This window comes from Brachyhypopomus gauderio, unplaced genomic scaffold (assembly GCF_052324685.1).
Source record: "Brachyhypopomus gauderio isolate BG-103 unplaced genomic scaffold, BGAUD_0.2 sc90, whole genome shotgun sequence".
Taxonomy (NCBI): Eukaryota; Metazoa; Chordata; class Actinopteri; order Gymnotiformes; family Hypopomidae; genus Brachyhypopomus; species Brachyhypopomus gauderio.
Genome location: NW_027506911.1, coordinates 480,984 through 502,500, shown reverse-complemented (window position 1 = coordinate 502,500; position 21,517 = coordinate 480,984). Strand labels below are relative to the sequence as shown.

Genomic DNA, 21,517 nt, shown 5'->3' with positions numbered 1-21,517 from the left:
TTTCACAGAGTTTCATCAAATATTATAGGGAATTATTTAACGTGCCTCGTCCTCTGGGGCTATGAATTTATCCACACCATGACATTAATTAGAAATGCCATTGCATTTTACTCTGCAGTCCTGTGTTTGCGCGTGGGCTTCAAAAAGGAGGACCAGATGGCGTGTTTGTGCGCGCCCCTTGGAAGGCTTCGTGCACTAATTCTTCCTCATCCTCATCCTCTCTCTGGATTGGCCCACATGTACAGAAGCGCTAAGCCGATCTAACAGCCATTTCAGCCTCATCTTAATGCCAGACAGCGGGCTTGACTGTCGAAACCTCGCTCGTACGCCTGCGAGTGCGTTAACCAGTGATGGGGGAGCCACTGGTTGCCCGTGGTAACAGGCGGGGGCGGTAGTGGAAAATCATCTGGTAGCAATAAAAGTCTCGACTCAATGACTCACATCGCGCGTGCAGTACACGCACGCGCGCGCGCACCGCACAGACACAACTTGTAGTATGTAGGTAATTGTTTTTACGTTTCTCCTTCAATCGCACGCACGCACACAAACGACTACGACACTTTTCCTACACTGATTAGCTCATGTCAAAGCAGCACAAATCCAACGCTGCAAATCCCTTCATATAAACGGGACGACTAACAAGAGTGGCAAAGTAAAACTGTCTGGCATCTTTTTGCGACGGTAAAACCATCTATGTCTGAGAAGTGACTTTTGCGAGCTGAAGTGGTTTTGAAAACCTGTCGTGTAATATTATGTGCAAATATTTTTGTCTTCAAAATAACAGGCTTTACCCTGATATCTAATGACTATAACCCCCATAATGTAGATATATTATAAAGATATAATACTGCATAAAATAGCAATGCTCACAATGCTGGAACCAGTATGCATAACATACATTTATAATACTCTTAACGATCAACATGAAACAAAATATTATTCATCAGTGTTATAGCAAAGCAATGCATCCAATACGCTCTCTAAAAGAGCTTCCCTTTTTAAACAGTGGCATTATCTTCACAGCCGATTCTGAGCATAAATAGTCAAATAAAAGGGTGCTCTGATTATGCGTTTTGCAGAATGGCGAGCATCATCAACTTTCAATTAATAATTCTTCTTGTGTTTCGCAAAATGGCGCCCTCACACTCATATCTCTCCGGTCTCTCTCGCACACCTTGCGCACCTGCGGCTTCACTGGCCCCGTTTACCGTCGGTGGGCCACCGTTCCGTGTCCCTTACCATTTTACCGGCGGTGTTTCCCTACACCGTTGAGTAATTCACGTTTTTTTTTTTTGCATAATATGAACACCGAGGACTGTGTCTCTCTATATGTAGCTATAGATGGTAATCGAACTGAAATAGTTAAAAAAACACATTTTAGATTAAGTGCTGAGCAAAAGGAAACGAATTAAATGCGTTGAAGGTTCGGCCTATCGGAGGGGATGTGCAAAAATAAACCCTTCGTGTAACGGCCATTCGCATCGTTCTTGGTGATGCTCGGTGGGTTGTGTTTTAGTTAGGTTTTATTTCTCTCCGCGTGCAAGACGTTTCGTATGGTCATTACTGTTACACACTGACCAGGCTCGTGGACCCCCGGGTTGTCGCTCATCTCCAGCACGAGCAGCTCGCGGCCCTCGAAGCTCTCGCCGATGGTGTAGATGCGCGTGATGGAAGGACACTGCAGCCACACCGACACCAGAGCTTTCCGCATCTCCTCGTAGCGGTGGTACTCGAAGGAGATGCCCCCGTCCGCTGCCGCATCCCCCACCGAGGCCATCACGAGCATCGCTGCCGCCCCGCACAACATCGCCACCGCGCGCGCCCTCATAGTTGCCGTTTGCGACTCTTTTCCGTGTTTGTGTGTCAAAAACGTTTCCTCCCGGATGATCTTCTCGCTCCTGCACGTCTCCTCTCCGTCCTCTATTGTCGCGTCGTGGCCCGTATGAAAACCAGCGGCTCTGTCATTGGATGAGCGGTGATGCGTGAGCGCGAGCTCGGGATACCTGTTATGACCGACGCGCGCGCACAGCCTCCCACAAGAAGCGGCAGCCAAAGGGTGCACGCGCACGGTGCTACCCCCGCAAGGGGCGTGGCTTGATTTTCGGTCAGCGCAAGGGATGGACAGATGGGAGAAACGGAAAAACAGGATACAGAATGCACGGATACTTGACGAATTTCGGAGGTGAGAACGTGATGCGGTTACGGTAGCGCATCCTGGAAGAACCGACTAACAGCACATTATAAACATTCGCTAGACGGCTTGAACCTGAACTCTGAAGTGTACATCTGGGTTATACCGTAAGGGACATTAACACTGACGCAAACCATCAAAATAACTTGAATTTGTAGTTATAAAAAATATTCCTTCGATTAAACCCTCGTGAGAATAAAGAGACACAAAATTATTTTCAGCCTAAAGGATCATAGAAATGCTGTCAGAGTTTTTTTAACACAATTTTTTTAATTAAAATTACTTTTCAAAATGGATTTCTTTAAGTTTTGAATATACAGACTTTTTTTCCAAAAGTGTATTTCATCTTCTGTTATATTTACTTCCAGCACAACAAACATTAAAAAGATAAAGCTTTTCATACAATATAAAGTGCTTTGTGGAATAATGTAATAATTTATCAGTGATGAATGTGTGCAGATGAATGATATCGAAAGAAAACAAACCTAACAGTTTTCTCAGATCACGAGAGGTCTATTGTACTCTGTACAACTGAGGCATAGGCACAGCATAGCTCCCAAAGTGTGTGTGTGTGTGTGTGTGTATGTGTGTGTGAGTGTGTGTGTGTGTGTGTTGGGGGGTTGATAATCTTGGCTTTTTCCTTTAAAGATTCAGCGGATGAAATTCAGGATGCTGGTATCGATTCACTATTCAGTCCACTCTGAAATGTTATAAGTGCTGTGTGTGTGTGTGCTGGTGCACACTACTGCTCCTTCTTCTGGCCTCGTTTGTGCATGTAGCTGTGGAACTGGGCGTCCGTGCGGAAGAGTCTGTCCCACCACGTGAAGGTGGAGCCATAGTTGCCCACAAAGTTCATGTGATGGAAGTCATGAAATCGAGCCCCAGCGTAGCATGGGATCAGGTGCAGGGGGTTCAGAGGGATGTCGTAGCCACTGCACAGAAAAGGCACATATTAAAAACACACACAAACATTATGGAAATGTACACAGCACATGGAAACACTGCCCTCTGGTGTTCAAGCTTCTTCACAACATTTAGAGTAGCATAGTGTTTCACTGAATAATTTATCTGAGGGTAATTGATAATGTATGTGTGTTCCTGTAATCTGGTTATAAGTACGTTAGACACGTGAGTGTATGAGTGTGGGTTTTGGGTGCAAGTGATACAATGACCCACTGGAAACACCTTAAGAAGTAAAACAGTATACAATGTTGTTTGTTTTTGTGTATATTTGTTTACCTGTGCACATCGATGGTCTCTAGCAGCCGAAGAGTGACCCAGGCCCACAGAAGCGCCATATGATTACAGAACACCATGATGCCGATGAAGAAGCCAGCCCCAAGAATCACCGTTTCCAAGGGGTGGGCATATTCAGCTTGCATCCCAAACGGAGACTACACACGGACACACACAAGTCCCTTTGTTATATGTGTATTTGTTAAAAAATGTTCTCTCATTTTGCAGTCACAAAGGTTGAATATGCAACGAAAAGGAACCAAACCCCTCTGTGTGCAAAAACAAAGACAAGTATACTATGCTGTGTGTGTGTGTGTGTGTGTGTGTGTGTGTGTGTGTGTGAGAGAGAGAGAGAGAGACTCACTGTGAAGTCATGGTGTACTTTGTGTATGTGTTTGTAGATGCTGCAGTGGTGGAGGTGTGTGTGTGTGTGTGTGTGTGTGTGTGTGTGTGTGTGAGACTCACTGTGAAGTCATGGTGTACTTTGTGTATGTGTTTGTAGATGCTGCAGTGGTGGAGGTGTGTGTGTGTGTGTGTGTGTGTGTGTGTGTGTGTGTGTGTGTGTGTGAGACTCACTGTGAAGTCATGGTGTACTTTGTGTATGTGTTTGTAGATGCTGCGGTGGTGGAGGTGTGTGTGTGTGTGTGTGTGTGTGTGTGTGTGTGTGTGTGTGTGTGAGAGACTCACTGTGAAGTCATGGTGTACTTTGTGTATGTGTTTGTAGATGCTGCGGTGGTGGAGGGCTCGGTGGAGGAAGTAGTGCCATGTGTCCTCAATCACGGCGCAGCCAAAACACTGGGCCAGCAGGTACGACCTGCCAGAGGCACACGTCACACATCACATCACATGTTCCACCCGTGGGTTGTTCACACCAGTGCCACGCTGCATCTGTACTCCAGGTACCTACCGGTGCAATCTGGGCTATTGATAAATAATTGTACTTTTAAAAAATAGTCCTTTTTAAAACACGAACAACAAAGAGTAACCAGGCAAAAACACAATAAGCCAATGCTCAGAACACAGAAAAACACATGAAATATGGGGTCAAACACCAGCAACCTCAGGAACACACACACGGCTTTACATACACACACGGCTTTACACACACGTGGCTTTATACACACACACACACACACACACACACACACACACACACACACACAACTTTACACACACACACACGTTTACATATACATGATAATGAGCAGTGAACAACAGTGAGGTGCAACAGACAAAGGGGGTGTGGCGAACACACACACACGCACGCACGCACACACGCACACACGCACACACACTCGCACACACACTCGCACACACACTCGCACACACACTCGCACACCCACCCACCCACAACGACAAACGCCATCTAGATGCTACACAGAGGAGTCAACGGTGGGGGGCTCTTATACTTCAAAAGCATCCAAGAATCTACACTGTTTTAATCTCTGCACACAGGCTGGCCAGTGCAAACCCACATGGACACAATGGAACATGACCCTCACAACCAGCTTCATCCCAACAGACACAAACCCATTAACACCAGACCTCTGCCTGCCTCTGGTGCAGCACTGCATATCTGACACAACCCCTAACATCCCAGAGTTTTAATACTTTGTGAAAAAACATTGAAGCTCAAGGGAGAGATCTGAGGAGTTCTACATCATCTGTCTTTAGTGCGTATGAACAGATTCCAACACGTTCAAACAAACAGTTCATGGCAATTGATGATTTGAAATATAACTAATGCATAATGAATGCCCTATAACAGGGGTCCTCACCAGCGGGGCATGGAGTCCCAGTCGTAAGGGATGTGGAAGTATTCAGTGAAGTAGAACGTGCCACAGATGAGAGGCAACTGGATGCAGAAGTGATTGAAGACGATGACCTTAAAACATTTCCACTGCTTCTCCCAAGTTTCTGGTTTATCCTAAAAACACACAAGACACAAATGCACATGCAAACACAAAGAGTTAATTAATGTTAATAATTATATAACAGTCCAAACCAAAGCAAGGGAAACAGAACGTTGGTAAAAACGCAAGTCAGCGTACTAAGATTCACAGGGTGAGCATGAGGTCAAACATCAGATGGAACTGTGGAACATCAAATGGAACAATAGAACATCAAATGGAACTGTGGAACATCAAATGGAACAATAGAACATCAAATGGAACTGTGGAACATCAAATGGAACAATAGAACATCAAATGGAACTGGGCCATTCCAGGTGGTTCAAGCTGTGCAAAGCAAACTTCTGCTGAATCTTGCACTACTGAAATCAGACTTCTGCTTCAGGATTGTTGAGCCTAATGGTCGGCCTAAAATCAGACTACTGAAATCAGTCTTCTGCTACAGGATTGGTCAATCAAAGGCTCCACCCACCTGCTGAATCTTGTACTTCTGCATGAACGGTAAGAACTGGAACAGGAAGCCCGGCAGACAGAACAGGAAGTAGATCGCTTCGTGGACAATAAGCGAGCCCCACGTGGCGATCTGAAACTTGCTGTAGTTCTCCAGCATGTGACCCCACGCCTGTCTCAGCGGCTCCTGCAGGGGGTTGGCGGGGAGAAGAGAGTCCACATACTCCACAGCCAGGAAGGCCGAGGTCAGGATGGTAGCGGTTCCGTTTGGCTCCATGAGGGGGCCTCCTCTGAGAACAACAGCAGATATGTTAACCCACAGAGGAATCTGACAAGGTCCGCGCAGCAGAGCTGCAGAACCAACCCAAATGCTCAACTTGGACTGGATCAAGGCTGGGTTGGTCCCCAGAGGGAGCTGTTACATCACCACAGTGCGTAAGAGCCGTGGTCATTTACAGGCTTTGGCAGACTTATGCAGAGTGACTTCATATTTGTCAGCATGGCAGTACATTGTGAATTGAAGCCGTTTATTTGGATTGCCTTCTCATTCAGGTGATTCATAGCAGTTCAATAACAAAGCAGTTCAATAGCATAGCAGTTCAATTTTTTGCCAACATCTTGTTTCATTTGAGGATGAATACAAAAAGCACAAGAAAAGTTCCACCATGAAAAGCTCTGGAATGTCTAACCGCCATTAATTCTCGAACTGAACTCGAATTGTTGCTATATGGATGTTGATTAGAATTTACATTTTATTTCAATCTTTTAATAAGTAAAATTGCAGAGAACTATATCAAATCAAACTCATAAAACCCATAAAGTCAGCAGACTCTGCGTTTTGTGCATGACATGTCTAAAGATGATCTTTTCAAACTTTTGAAAACAATTTACCGTTACAAACCAGCACAAACGTATCAGAGCTACTATGGGTGTGCGAATTCACTCTAATTTCTGGAGATAAACCCAGAAGCAAACAGCAAGTCCCATTTAAAGTGTAGAAAATAGCACAACATCTGCACATTTTTGTAAAATATAAGAAAACCTTGAGGTTTTTTAATGGTAACTTTTATAGGACTTTGTAAATAGGACTATATAGGACTTTTATCTCCTTTTAATGTTTCTTTTATTTATACTGCAAAGCACTTTGAGTTACATGTATGTATGAAAGGTGCTGTACAAATAAAGATTATTATTATTATTATTATTAAATGATCTAGTTTTCCTAGATAATATGCTCGAAGATGCTTTTGAGGGCGTTCGGTTATACAATGTTTACGGTGACAGCCGCGTCGTTGTTTTCCAGAAAATTCTCGGCAGCAGATCCTGTCAGCAAAAGTGCAGTGAGGTATTATTTGAAATATTTAGAAACTGAACTTTGTAAAAACTGGACGATGAAGTTTCTGGAGCTACACTGCAATGTACGTCAACGGTATTTCAAGCGAACAAGTCAGCAATCGAGCGCTTGAACGTTGTTCTGCTTTGCTTCTTAATATCAGCGAAAATACAAAAACCCCACGATGTTGACCCAAGGCCCGTAAATAAGGAGGAAACTGACTCTGAACACGCTCTCTACTCACTTACCTTGAAGAAGCGCTCCTGCAGCCTGCGCGAGGAGAGCAGACGTAATAAACGGTGGATAACTGGAGATATGGCCATTGGCTGACGGGGGAGAGCGACAGAGAGCAGCGCGCTGATTGGCCAGGTGCATGGAGTGATGATAGTGAGACGGGATCGACCGCGGCTCAGCCAATCAGGAGCGCGCTCGTCTTTACACGCCGCACAGGTATTCGGAGAGTGGAAGGACGGTAGGTGAGGTGGTCCAACAGAGGGACAAACGGCGTATGAGAGGTGTGTCTACACAAAACAAACATTAACAAAAGCGTCCTCTATTCTAATTTTTACACGCACGCAACAGAGTATGTGAGCGGTGCTGAGTGTGGTTTTAATCCGGCGTGAGAAACGGGTTTTTCTTAAAGTTACGTCGGTGTTTTCTCTCGTTCCTTGATCGCTCCACTGTATATTTTTACAAGCGTGGATTTCTCTATAATAATAATAATAATAATAATAATAATAATAATAATAATAATAATAATATTATTATTTATTTGTATAGCACCTTTCTTACATGTAACTCGGTGCTTGACAGAATAAACAAAAGTAAAACAAGGCAATAAAATAATAATTAAATATTATTTTAAATAATTAAATAATTAAAACTACAATAAATAATGTAATAAAATGGCAAAACAAAATATAATTATTACGTGATAAAGTAATAAAATAATTAACCATCGAAGTTTCTTAAGTAAATGCAGATCTAAACAGGAAGGTTATGAGACTCTTCTTGAAGTTGTGCAGGGATGAATTGCCTCTGAGCTCCTCAGGAAGAGAGTTCCAGTGAGTGGAGTGCAGGTGTAAAATGATCTCTCTTTCATGCAGATCTCACGCGGCAAAAGCTGAGGCTCATTATCAGGGCCAGAGTGGGCACCTTTTTCAGCCTGGGAGTTTCATGTCCAAATCCGGCCCAAAATTATTTTCCCCTCCCAATTGGCCCAAACTAGAGATTGACATGAGCCGGCCCATCGGGAATCTTCTGAATCTCCTGATTAGCCACTCCGGCTCTGCTCATTATCAAAAATGATGTTCTTAACATGTTGTTTGGCCTGCAGATTCATTTGATTGAAATAAATCTGAACATCATTCCTGTGAATCACCAAGAACAAAAACCTCCGTCTTCTCTTTATTTAACTGCAAAAAACTGTTAGACATCCATGTCTGTATATCACCTATGCCTTCAATCAGTGAGCTAATTGATAGCTACTCTAGGTACTTGTTAGAGACCACAACAATAATTGTCAATATAACTACAATATAATAACAAAATAGTGTTCAGCTCTACTTTGTATTTAAACCTATTGAGGTACATGTTATCTAGGACGCATGCCATCAGGAACCAGTAATAATTTCTTGCAGCTTAATGCTGATCATGTTTTGATTGTTGATCCAGATAAGATACCCCTTTATTAAACAAGCCTTGGGCTTCCCCTCTTCTGTATAATCCACCTTGCATAATCTAGGTGTTTAAATTTATTATTATACTCCATCCATATCGACAGATCCATTGTCTCAAATACAGACCTAGAAATGCTTATACATGCTTTTATTTAATCCAGTATTGGATCTCTAATCCCAGTGGCTCTCATCTGATTGCTTTATGAAGAACTCTCCAGTGGCTTCTTGGTGAATGTAGGATCTAGTTAAAAATTCGTACCATTACTTACAGAGTCTCGTATGGTCAGCCCGCTGTGTATATGGCTGATCCAATCCATCCTCATCGGCCGTTACGTCTTCCGCATGTTCCACATGCTCTCCTAAAGACGTGCGGAGATCAAGCATTTGAGGTTGAAGCAAGTAAATTATGAAAGGCTTTGCCCACTCTTTTGAGGTTTGCTGTTTTGTGGATTCTTTTAAAGAGCAGCTAGACATAAATATCGGTAAAGAGGTGTTTTGAGTAAATCTATTGCAATTGCATGTTTTGAAGTGTCTTGTAAAGTACTTTGTGATTTATGTCTGGGAGTCACTTATTTTCCTTCAGTTCAATAAAACATGTCACCAAGTTTTGTTTTTCGTTAAGCTAAGAGTTCCCATCTTTAATACAAATGAAGCCAGAAGCTTTTCGCTGGCTCAAGCAAGTCGCGTGGGGGGAGGAGCTGCCAGAGGAGGAGGGGCGCCATCAGTGAGGGGCGGAGCTATCTACCACTACACTCCACCCACACACTCCAGCGAGCTCATTCTCACTCACCGACAAGCAAAAACAGACTGTGCCTTAAGTACAAGAAGCATGTTTATTATTTATAATATAAAACAAGTTATGAAACAATTCAAGTACACTGCATTCCTCTTGACCAACACTTGGTTATGATATTTATTGTTGTTAAGTTAATAATAATAATAATAATAATAATAATAGAAAGATTAGAGCAGATACATACAGATTAGGAAAGTAAAAGGTAGAAATAGAAAGAAAGAATGAGAGAGAATGGAAGAAAGAAAGAAAGAACACTTGCACAAAAGAGCTTCTACACATATTTGGTCAGTGTTCCGAACAAGTGGTAGAAGGTGGGGAACGCGTCACATTCTTAACTGAACGGACCACGTCGGTAGTTAAAAAAAATATATATTTATATATATTTAACACAACAGTACTCACAAAAGCCTTGATCCATGCAAAGCACCTCCATATCCAAGCAGCCTGCAACCCCGTGCACGCCCAGACATACGCAGCATAGATTGACGCGTCACTATTACATCAATAACCGCAATTCACACGCAACCGGATCACAATTAAAAGACGAGTTCCGTAGAGAGAAACAAAATGCGTTCGGGGGTGAGGGGGCCGTTAAGACTTCACCAACGACGTTTGGCAAACAAAATCTCGCTGAATGTGCAAGGCAGCGTTCCGCCCGACGTCGCCATCGTCCACAGGCAAGCGACGCCCATTTCCAACCTTCAAGTGGGACGGCGAGACGTCGCAATTGTCCCCCATTCTGCGCAACAATGTCCGTCCTTCTGTGTAAAATCTTCTCTTCACTCCTGTCAGGCCGTGAACTTCAGAAAGGCAACAAAGTGCTGGTCCGTTTCAACACGTCCAAACTCAAAAACATCCACTAACTGGCGAAAGAGGTTCATCAAGAAGTCCTTCCTGGCCTGCAAGTTCCCACCATCGTACTTTCGATCAGACTCAAGAGCGTTAGTGTTGCAAGATGCGTTTTTGCACAAGTCGGATCTCGCGACCCAAAACAGAAGCGTTAGGGATCGGACCGCTCCGCTTGGTTAGTACTTCACTGCAAAAGTGCAATAATCTTCATCATACTGTAACTACTCTCAAATAAAAGGGGTGGAGGGAGAGGGGGGGAGAGAGAGAGAGAGTGAGAGAGAGAGAGAAAGAAATGATAAAGAACAAAAGAAAAATCGTATTACTTTTACTGGTAAATGATTGTGAGTGAGCTGGTGAAAGAGTGACAAAAGAGATGTAGGGGGAGAGGGGGAGAGAGAGAGTGAGAGACAGAGAGAGAGAGAGAATGAGAAATAGATGGAAAATAATATAAAGAGCAAAATAAACATTACATTAACTGGTAACTGATTGTGAGTGAGCTGGTGGAAGAGAGAGATAGAGATAGAGAGGGGGCAGGGAGAGAGAGAGAGAGAGAGAGAGAAAGAGAGAGAGCAGTGTTCTCCAGGCGTTCTCCGTGGTGAAGCAGCTCCATGGGTGGCTTACGCCTCGTCCAGGGATTCAGTGTGAGCTACTCGTCAGCATCACATCAGCAAGCATGTCAGCTTCCACTAGAGCAGGTTCAGCTCCTCAGACGCTCAGAGAGGTTTATCAATGACAGTCACACCTACACAAACACGGTCAAAAGGACATCACCAAGATTAGTGACAGCCAAGTAACAGATCTCAATGTTTTAAAATGGCCATTAGGTGGTGCTGTTACTCAAGCTAAGTATTTCAATGATAACTGCACTGATATCAGGTTGTCCTTGTGTGTGTGTGTGTGTGTGTGAGACCTGCGTAGCTACGTCCGGTACTCATGCAGGTAGGAAGCATGGTCCACTTATCCATGCTGGGGTTATAGAACTCCACTGATGCCAGATTGCATGAGCCATCGTCACCACCGATCACGTACAGCAGGTTACTGATTGCACACACACCTGGACATGGACACACACACACACACACACACACACACACACACACACACACACACACAAGAAATGTAAACATGGCTAAAAGCCTTGGACAAACAGATGAGCAATCTGAAGTATTATTGTGGCAGTGTCATTACTGCGGTGGTGCACTGTTACATAACAGCTTTTTCTTTTGGAGGAAGATTAATCTTGTTACACTTTTTTTTTTTTAGGTTGCTAATTGGTCAAAATTGGTCATCATAGAAATGGATGCTGTTAGCTGAGACAGAATGAACGCAGTACTATTGATGTCCAGTAGTATTTTTGTTTGGCTCGTGCATTTTTTTTTTTTAAAGACTGAAGATGTTTGGACTGCTGCTGACGTCCTTTGGGGTCTCTTTTTTATTATCGTGTGGTTTTTTTTTTTATTAGACCCCCTCACCCCTCCTATTTTAGCCATAGCTAATTCTTACCCATCAGCTTAGTGTTCCCCATTATTTTACACATGCCTGGGGAGTGCAAGGGTTCCTCTGACGCACAGGCAGCCAATCAAATGTTTGGCCAGTGTCCCTGTGATTGACAGGACAGAGAGTATGCCACGCCTCCCTCCCAAGAGCACGGCCTGCTTCAGTCTCGGACGGCTGTTTACCGACATTTCTGCAAATCTCAGACAAACGTGTTATTGAAACATCACCTGCGTTCCGGCGACACATGTTCATGTCAGCCACCTGCTTCCATGTGTTGGAGGCGGGGTCATACACCTCACAACTCTTCCTGACCAATGGGCCGTCGTGCCCGCCCACGGCGTACAGCAGGCCCTTCAGAACACCCACGCCTGGATACAGACAGACAGTCAGCCCGTACAAGGGTGTGTGTGTGTGTGTGTGTGTGTGTGTGGGGTGTGTGTGTGTGTGTGTATGGGGTGTGTGTGTGTGTAGGGTGTGTGTGTGTGTATGGGGGTGTGCGTGTGCGTGTGTATGACTTTAATGGGGACAGTGAGGGAGTAATATGTATGTGTGTGTGTGTGTGTGTGTGTGTGTGTGTGAGACCTGCTCCACTGCGACGGGTGCCCATCTCCGCCGTGTACGACCACTCGTTGGTGTTGGGGTTATATGCCTCCACTGTGCTCAAACACTGACGGGTGGCACCATCATACCCTCCCACAGCATAAAGAATACCTACACAAACACCCACACAAAATAATCCAACCGCATCTTAAAAAAAAAACAATGAGGTAATATAGATTTTGTGCATCCCAACAGTATGCAGAACGATCTCCGATTGGCCCTGCTCACCTGCGACCACGCCCACTCCCACGCTGCTACGTCGTGTGTTCATGGGGGCTACGTGGAACCACTCGTTGGTCTTAGAGTTGTACGCCTCCACAGTTGCCAGGCCTGTGGATGTAACGTCGACAAAACACCACCGTTCACACCTGCTCATTCATACCTCGTTTCAGTCGAAATAGTGCGGGCAAAATGTACAACTGAGGGAGATACCTGTGCTACCATCGAAACCTCCCACAGCATAGAGCAGCCCGTTAAGAACAGCGGCCCCTAGTGTTGACCTGCGGTCCTGCATGCTGCTCACACAGCACCACTCATCCTTCCCAGGGTCGTACGCGTCTACAGTCCTCACTCGCAGAGAGCCGTTAAAACCTCCAACCGCGTAGACCATGCCGCTCATATATACCACACCTACACACACACACACACACACACACACACACACACACACACACACACACACACACACGGAAATGAAAGTGGCATAACAGCTGCAGGAACCAAATAGTCATGTCTGCAGAACTCATGGGGAAGCATTAAAATCAGAATCTGATGACAGCCTCCTGTAATGGTGTCCATCTGGTAATGTGTTGTCTGTGAAGTTCAGTCAAAGGTGCTCTAGACAAACGTGTGTGTGTACACATGTGTGTGTATGTGTATATATGTGTGTGTGTACCTGCTCGGCATCGTCTGGATGGCAGTTCAGCCACTTGGAACCATTTCTCCTCTTCAAAGTCATAACACTCCACACTGCGAATGGCTTTGGGGGCCTGACCCCCTACAACCACCATAACCTGTATCTCGCACACACACACACACACACACACACACACACACACACACACACACACACACACACACACACACACACACACACACACACATCTATTTTTCCTAGGGAACAGCTTAATTATACTGGAATCTTCTCAGTTAGGTGCTGCATTATTGAATTCTTTCACCTGCCGTGACACACACACACACACACACACACACACACACACACACCTTGGGGTAGCTGACAGGTGTGCGCACCCTGGTGCGGATGGTCTTCATCATGGAGCGCTGGTCAGCTGGCAGCAGGTGGTACTTCATGGCTTCAATCAGGTAGTCTTTGCAGGCACTGCTGTTCTTCACCAGTGATTCCTCCTCAACCCTCTGTTGAGTAACACACATACACACACACACCTGTTACGCTACTACCATTGTTGCAATGTGGCATACACACACACACACACACACACACACACACACACCTGTACAAGGTACTCTCTGGAGAGGAGCGGTAGACGCACGTGTTCCATTAGATGAGCCATATGTTCTTGTCGCACATCTTTATCATGGTTGACCCATGCGATGACTGCCTCAAACACCTATAAACACACACACACACACACACACACACGTACGACAGCAGACTGTTAGGTCATGCAAATTTCAACTTCACAACACAGCTACTGTTTCCATGGAAATCAAAACGGCCCAGAAACCTTCAATGATTTCCTGTGCCAAGACTACGAGCCTTTGCCTGCCAACCACAGTGCCCCCCCTGCACGCCACCAGCATTCGCTAAAGAAGCTGAACTTAGTTTGTCCCAGTCAGGCTACAGTAGGAGAGGTGGATACCAGCTCAAATTTATACCGTGATATTTTCTAGTGTCCAGACAATAACGATACGATATGATACACAAAAAAGTAATAGAATGGATATTATATATGAATATTAATTTACATATGCCATTAAAAACATGTAAGGCCAAATTGAAAGTGAGAAATTAGCACTAGAATAAATTAATCTGATGGTTTAAAGAACCCAAATAACATGGAAAATTAAAATAATAGAATTTTTCCATCTGAATAAAGCATTACTCGGAAGGGATTAGCTTTCTGTACATACATTTGTAATTTATCAGAAGACGTCAGTAATGTTTATGACCAATTCACATGTGATACGAGATCCCGTACAAATATTTTCTTCTCAAGTATGGAAAGAATGTATTGCTGCCAAGGAGAATATAAACAATAATGTCATTACGAAGGGTTTATTATGTTATGTCATAATTATAAAATTAGCATAATTCTAAGAAAATTACTGCTAAATGTATCATTACGAGACAGCATTTTTGAGAAAAAAAAAAATTCATGATAAGAAAATCTCTCCTTAATACAATAGACTATGATGAAAATGTCATAGACTATATTAAGAATTCATTCTGAGTCACATGGCAAACACTTAACGTAAATGCTACATAAGTGATGGGGGAAGTCCGGTATCATGCATTGTGACCAGCAGGGAGGTTGGGGGCACATTAACCTGCCTGTGCCATCATTAGAAGTAGTTCAATATAAGGCTTCATGCAGTTTTGTTTTTGGTTATAATGTAATATAATTATAATGTGTGGTCGTGTGTGTATATGTGTGTGTATATGTGTGTGTGCGTGCGTGTGTACATGTGTGCACGCGTGCATGTGTGTGTGTATGTGTGCGCGCGTGTGTGTATATGTGTGTACGTGCATGAGTGTGTGTGAGTGTGTGTGTGTGTGTGCAGTATTCGTTACCTTCTCCTCAGATGGTATTGTTAGCTTGTCACTGGCGATTAGACTGCAAACCTGTTCCATCCCCAAGTTGAGGAACTCCTCACACTGGACCACCTCCGAAAAATGCTGCTCTGTGTGTGTGTGTGTGTGTGTGTGTGTGTGTCCAGCCAGAAAGTGAGGCAGAGGAGGATGGTGTAGTGAAAGATGAAGTCAAGAGATACAATTGAAGAAAAAACAAAAATAAAGAAAAAAACAGTCAAACAGGGTCCTACATACACCAAATGACCACAAGTAAACGGACACACCTGCTAATTACAGAGTCTTAACCCTGACAACCAACACCAGAGCATCATCTAAACACAAGACTTTACAGTCGGCCTGCGGGAAGAAGGATTCTCCCATCTGCCAGACCCACAGTCAAACAGCAGATCTAGCTAAAGACAAATCCCCAAACTCACTAGTACTCCCCAAACTCACTAGTACTCCCCAAACTCACTAGTACTCTCCTTCACCAGACCGTCATCGTTCAGTCCCACAGTGTTAGTTTTTTAAAGCATGGCCGAAACATTTAAACCCAACACAGAGGGTGAAGGAGGGTCCATATTCTTGTGGCCACATAACCCATGTTTCATTTGATAGTGTATGTCTTTACACCACACAGAGCACAGACCAGCGTAGGAGTTGGCCAGGTTGAGAAGGTCCGAGCAGGCGTGGAGGTCGGCGAAAGCCCGGATGCCGAGGCAGTTGGTCGGGTGGAGTTGGGTGGAGAGGAACTCGCAACATGCCCTCTTGACCTCCTGGAGCTGGAGAAGACCCGCGGCCGGCAACAGCACCTACACACACAGCAAAGCACACTCAGTGCCTCATCACATTATCAGTACCTCATCATATTAATCAGTACCTCATCATATTATCAGTACCGCATATACATACATGCACACACACGCTTGTTAAGAATTATGCACGTGCACACACGCATTTAACTCCTACCTTGCACCTGCACACATTAAGCACACGCTACTCTAGAAAGGTCTTGCCTTGCATTTACCCACACTGGCCACTAGGGGAATCTTATGGCTGTACCCTTCCTGTTGGCATGTAATATTACTCAGCCGCTGTTTTCCCTGTTTATTACTGCCGCAGAATACAGTGCGTTAGCATCGGACGAGACATCGTTTAGTCGCTCCTTGCCACGATATTGGCCTTTGGTGCACTGATAATGCAGAAGGCTTCAGTATGCAAATGAGCTCCCTAACAAATGACAGTTTGTTCTTTGTGCGTGCTGTGAGTGTCCTAACCAATCACAGATGTTCAAAATAAGAACTCGTTCTGCGGGTGTTTTGATGAATCACGGCACAATCCTGTGATTCAGCGAACATAAATGATTTTGGACAAATCTTTCACCATGACATATTAAAGGCTCGCTTATATGTTTTATATTGCAATAAGGTGTATAAGTCACATCACAACAGCTGTAAAATTGCAATATAGTATTTGTCAGTAATATGTGGAGTGTATATACATCATTTTGTGTGGGTGGGGGAGTTGCTTCATAAAGCAGTATTCGGTAACCTTAGCCAAAAGGGGGAATGGGCATTAGGTTTTAGGACTTCTGCTGTTGGACAGACTTAAGAACTTAAGTTCTCTGCTTGTGAGAAATCCCGCAGGGAGAAACAGCCTCCGGAGGCCCTAGAGCGAAGTGGCAAAACAGCTCCAGCATCACAAACAGTTCCAGTGTCACACGCGTCACCGGACACCATGAAGACCAGCGAGCTGCTCCTGACTGCTAGCTAGCACCCGGCCGTTGGGAACAGAGCAGATGGGAGTACTCTCGCACGCACGCACGCGCGCGCGCGCGCACACACACACACACACACACACACACACACACACACACACACACACACACACACACACACACACACAGCTTTGAGGACCCCTTCTAAGTCCCCCCCCCCCTCCCCCACACACACAGAAGATCTAAGATACACGAGCAGCACGGGTGTTCAGCTCTGAAGTTCACCACCAGCGAACACAGGCAACCGACTGTCCGGAGCGTCCAATGCCAGCTTCAAAGTCATGTCCAAATGGCAGAGGTGCCTCTGGATTTTCACAACTCGTTCCTCCTCGAGACAGAAACGTCCCACTACGAGTGTGAGAGGGCCAGCTGTCCCGCTCTGGACGTGTGAACGCACCGGTCGCCCCAGCAGGGCCGCTAGGATCTGATTTACTGTGCAGCCTCATCAACACGCACATGCTGGTTTTGGTTGATGGGGGAGGGGGGGTCACGATATATAGTGTGTTCAACGTCATCACCACACTGGCCTTTGCAATACTGATATCAGACAGCATAAGAGTTTATATTGCAGGCTGTGAGCACCTGTGAGCCAAACTTTGACAGATTATTGGTAAATTTCATCAAAATAATCCAAGTCCATCACATTAAGCATCCACCTGTGTTGCCAATAGTTACTAATTTCACAATGGCAAAATGTTGCTTCGTGTACAAAGTACATCATGATCACAGCAACAATAAAACAATGTAAAGCGGTGAAAGGAGAACACTGATCACGTCCAGTGTTGAGGAACGTCTGGGTTAACTGGTGTGTAGGTTCCTTCCTCCCTCTCTTTCTTAAACCAGTCCTTACCAGTTTAAGTACGACAAAGTTCAGTATGACGCAAAATAACAAGGGAGAAGAAAAGAAAGAACAGCAAGAAGAGTAGATGGAGAGAGAGAAGTGAGTGTGTGTGTGGACACTACCTGCACGTTCTCTTCTGTGACTTGTATTTCAGCAGTATAAACATAGTCAATCAACATGCCCAGAGTCCAGCCATCAATCTCCTTTATTCGAACCTTCTTCTGTCGGCTCTCACTCATCTCACCTACACACACACACACACACACACACACACACACACACACACACACACAGACATAATGAGGCGCACACCACCACAAACACCCACAATCATCAGCACTATGATGCACACACACCCATGCAATCATCAGCATGATAATGTATGCGTGCGCACGCACAAATGTGCACACACACACACACACAAAATGTGATGTGCACACCTCCCCATACAAACACACCTACAGTCATCAGCAGGATATGTGCTCACACATGCAAATTACACATCTCATTCATGCCCCATATACATGAGATGCCTATATATGCCTCTTTCCATCTCTCTCTCTCTCTCACACACACACACACACACACACACACACACACACACACACACACACACACGTGTTGTTACCTGTAAACATGGCGTGGAAGTAGGGGCTACCGGCAGCTAACACCACCCTGTGGGCTGCAATCTCTACGTCCTCGGCTACGATAGTCACATCACACAGCACACTTTGACTGGCGCAGAAGGAAACAAAGAACATTTAATCTCTCTCTCTCTCACACACAAGATCTCAAATTCTCTCACTTTGCACAGCTCAATTGCAAAAAAAAAAGAAAATCCCTAGACTGTCATTTATAAAACTGCAAATCAAATGGCACTGGGTTCATGAGCTAACAAAATGGGCAGTAAAGTTCGGAGCACAAGACACAGCACTTCTGACTAACACACACTTCTACTGTAGGGCTCGTTGTGTGTGTCTGTATATTACACATAAATAAAACACAATGATTCAGCTCTGTTACAAAACGTCACACACATACAAGCACGCACACACCTGCGTGCACACACACACACACACACACATACCTCCGCAGCTCGTTCATAATCCGGAAGGCTTTCTTCATGTGCCGTGGGTTAACTGTCACTGCGCTCTGTTTCTCACAGACGTCATCCTTCAGATCCACAGTTTTATGATGGCAAAGCTTAGTGCATCTGGAACACACACACACACACACACACAAGACAGGCATCAGGATTACAAATTGCACATCTACCTACAATAAAGCAAAGAGACACGAACATCCAAACAGATGCAAGAGACACACAAGTCACTGATAGAGGCCCCAGCCCTCTACACTAGTCAACCCAGACCACCAGACTCTGTGAACGGCGTGTGTTCATTGCAGACATAACCAGTCCAGACCTTCTCTCCTACTGACCAGCCTCTGATCTAAGGCTAAGGTGTGGGACCAGCACGTCGAGGCCTGCAGTCAAAATGTCTTTAGTTCCCAGTGACGCTAGACGTGAGGCCAGCCAAGACACTGACGTTCTGTCAACACTTCACCATGTGTGCCAGATTACAATACCCAATTAAACTGGACCTTTCACCCATTAAAACATTATTTGTAACCTTTTCAACCATTAAAAATGTATTCTTTTTATTAGTGAGAAGAAATCAAGGAAGAGATTGTGGATGATCACAAAAGAAACTTTAAATGTCTTGAGGTTTGGGAATAGAGCCGTTTCCTTAGCTCCTGTGAGAAAGCACCAGATTTATGTATTATCCAGTCTGTAAAGAACTGCAGCCATTAACCCATAACACTTAAGATAAGGGGCCTTCTACCTCAAACACACACACTAAATATATATATGCACACACAGTGTACAGAATTAATTGCATGCTTTGTGTCAAACATTGTGAATACAGATGGGGCAGGGCTGAGCAATATATTGTTCATCGTATATCGGTATTTGTCCTTTTGCGATGTTTATGTGCTTGGAAGCTGCAATATGCAAATGAACCTTCACAGGAAGCACAAACATGCAGCCAGCGCTCCGGCCAAGCCCAGACGGTCCGGACGACTGCTCCGTGCGCGTGACCATTAATGACCCGGTGGAAGGATTCAACAACAGTAAATAACGTCTGATGTGGAAGGACGCGAAGCAATCTTTATTCATGTCACGTCAAAACGTCCGCCTGTGTGGTTAATAATGTATGAAATAACGCACATCGCCGATTTAACACCACAATCGCAATACAACATTCTGTCCATATCGTGTAGCCCTCCAAAAAACCCATACAGAAACTGCTAAGCTGCATAGCTGGACATCGGATTGTGTGTGCAAGCCCAAATGTTCCGAGGCTGCACACTTGGCCAGTCGCGCACACCCGAGTCCCAGACTGCAAAGATGTGCGTGTTTACACTGCCATGTGCGGTGCTGAATATAAAACACACACACATCTGCGCGGTTCCGATCCGAATAACGCAGCTTTGCACAAACCCGTCCAACTGTACAGCATCCGCAAATAACCCGTGACTACCGCAAAACGCCGAGCTCAGCAAGCGAGTAGTTACCGAGAGAGAGAGAGAGAGAGAGAGAGAGAGAGAGAGAGAGAGAGAGAGAGAGAGAGAGAGAAATGCGATTACAGTGGATGTATCTCCATGTCGTTGGATCTTCTCAGGCCGTGATAGGTGTCTCCATTAACTTGCACCACTCCATCTCAACGCATCCCGGCCCGAAACGGAGGAAGACACCGCTGTGTGTGAGCCAAGAAGATCTCCGGTCCATAACCACCCACGTCGCCAACTAGGTATCAGTCAACCTCAGCTCACGGCAGGCATGTAGGCATCTAGCAAGCTTCTGTCATACAGGAACACGCCAAGGTCACGGTCACTGGAGCTTTGGTTCAGCTGCCCAGATCAGCGCGCATGTGAGAGGGCGACCATGTCCCAGGTGTTTGGAGACGACCGGCCACACCGACTCTCTGTTATTTTTCCTCAGTGGGGAAACAAGAACATCGAGCAAAGACGAGATCCTTTTGCGGGAGAGGAAATGAAACCAGGAACACGCAGCGCCATCTACCCGTGGAAGACCTCAAATGTCGTGTGGTTTTTAGCAAGCATGCGGGGCTGGTGTCCCAGTGACTGCGGCTGGGAGAGTTGTGCAGAATAAAGGATAAAGAATTTGCACAGGGGTGTGTTTTACCGGTTTGTGGCACTTGTATCTCAAATCATATCTTGTACAATTTCAAATCTTAAATGAAAAAAAATTGAGGGAGCAAACCAACAGGTAGGCTAAGACACTCTAATTAATTTAATTAATCTGATTAACTCCTATTTAATTCACCTTAAACAATGAGCAAAGGCATTGTCTGTCTTAAGAAAAGCCACAGCTATTAAAATAGATTTAGAATAGTTTGCAGTATTTAAAGCAGAACTGAAACACCCAAAAATATTACTCTCATGCCAAAATGTTCTGTACTCCATATACGCTCTTAAAAAGGGAACACAATCATCACAGTAAAACTGTTTTTTAATATTTCCAGACCGGTTATCCTCTACAGTAGAGTGTAAGACCAAGAC

At 44.8% G+C, this 21,517-nt stretch overlaps 3 protein-coding genes across 3 annotated transcripts in view; all 3 read right to left on the bottom strand.

Moving 5' to 3' along the window:
• Nucleotides 1–2,047, bottom strand: part of cpe (carboxypeptidase E) — a 20,912-nt gene extending 18,865 nt beyond the window's left edge. Inside the window, exon 1 of the mRNA XM_076992179.1 lies at nt 1,579–2,047. Within this exon, the coding sequence (XP_076848294.1) occupies nt 1,579–1,828 (250 nt within the window). The 5' untranslated portion in view covers nt 1,829–2,047. The remainder of the gene's footprint in view (nt 1–1,578) is intronic.
• A 444-nt stretch (nt 2,048–2,491) lies between these two features.
• Nucleotides 2,492–6,064, bottom strand: msmo1 (methylsterol monooxygenase 1). Its single transcript, XM_076992185.1, has 5 exons — nt 5,810–6,064; nt 5,206–5,354; nt 4,115–4,241; nt 3,431–3,585; nt 2,492–3,123 (listed from the first exon to the last, which is right to left on the bottom strand). Exons 1-5 carry the CDS (start codon nt 6,062–6,064, stop codon nt 2,934–2,936), a joined length of 876 nt encoding a protein of 291 aa, XP_076848300.1. The 3' UTR covers nt 2,492–2,933.
• A 3,549-nt stretch (nt 6,065–9,613) lies between these two features.
• On the bottom strand, nt 9,614–20,969 carry LOC143493630 (kelch-like protein 2). The gene is made up of 15 exons (XM_076992168.1): nt 20,582–20,969; nt 19,020–19,145; nt 18,561–18,667; nt 18,055–18,176; nt 15,964–16,126; nt 15,315–15,424; nt 14,014–14,130; nt 13,766–13,915; nt 13,437–13,554; nt 12,974–13,171; nt 12,770–12,871; nt 12,524–12,652; nt 12,169–12,309; nt 11,355–11,498; nt 9,614–11,186 (listed from the first exon to the last, which is right to left on the bottom strand). The coding sequence occupies exons 1-15, from the start codon at nt 20,596–20,598 to the stop codon at nt 11,158–11,160; spliced, it is 1,773 nt and encodes a 590-aa protein (XP_076848283.1). The 5' UTR covers nt 20,599–20,969; the 3' UTR covers nt 9,614–11,157.
• Nucleotides 20,970–21,517: the final 548 nt, after the last annotated feature.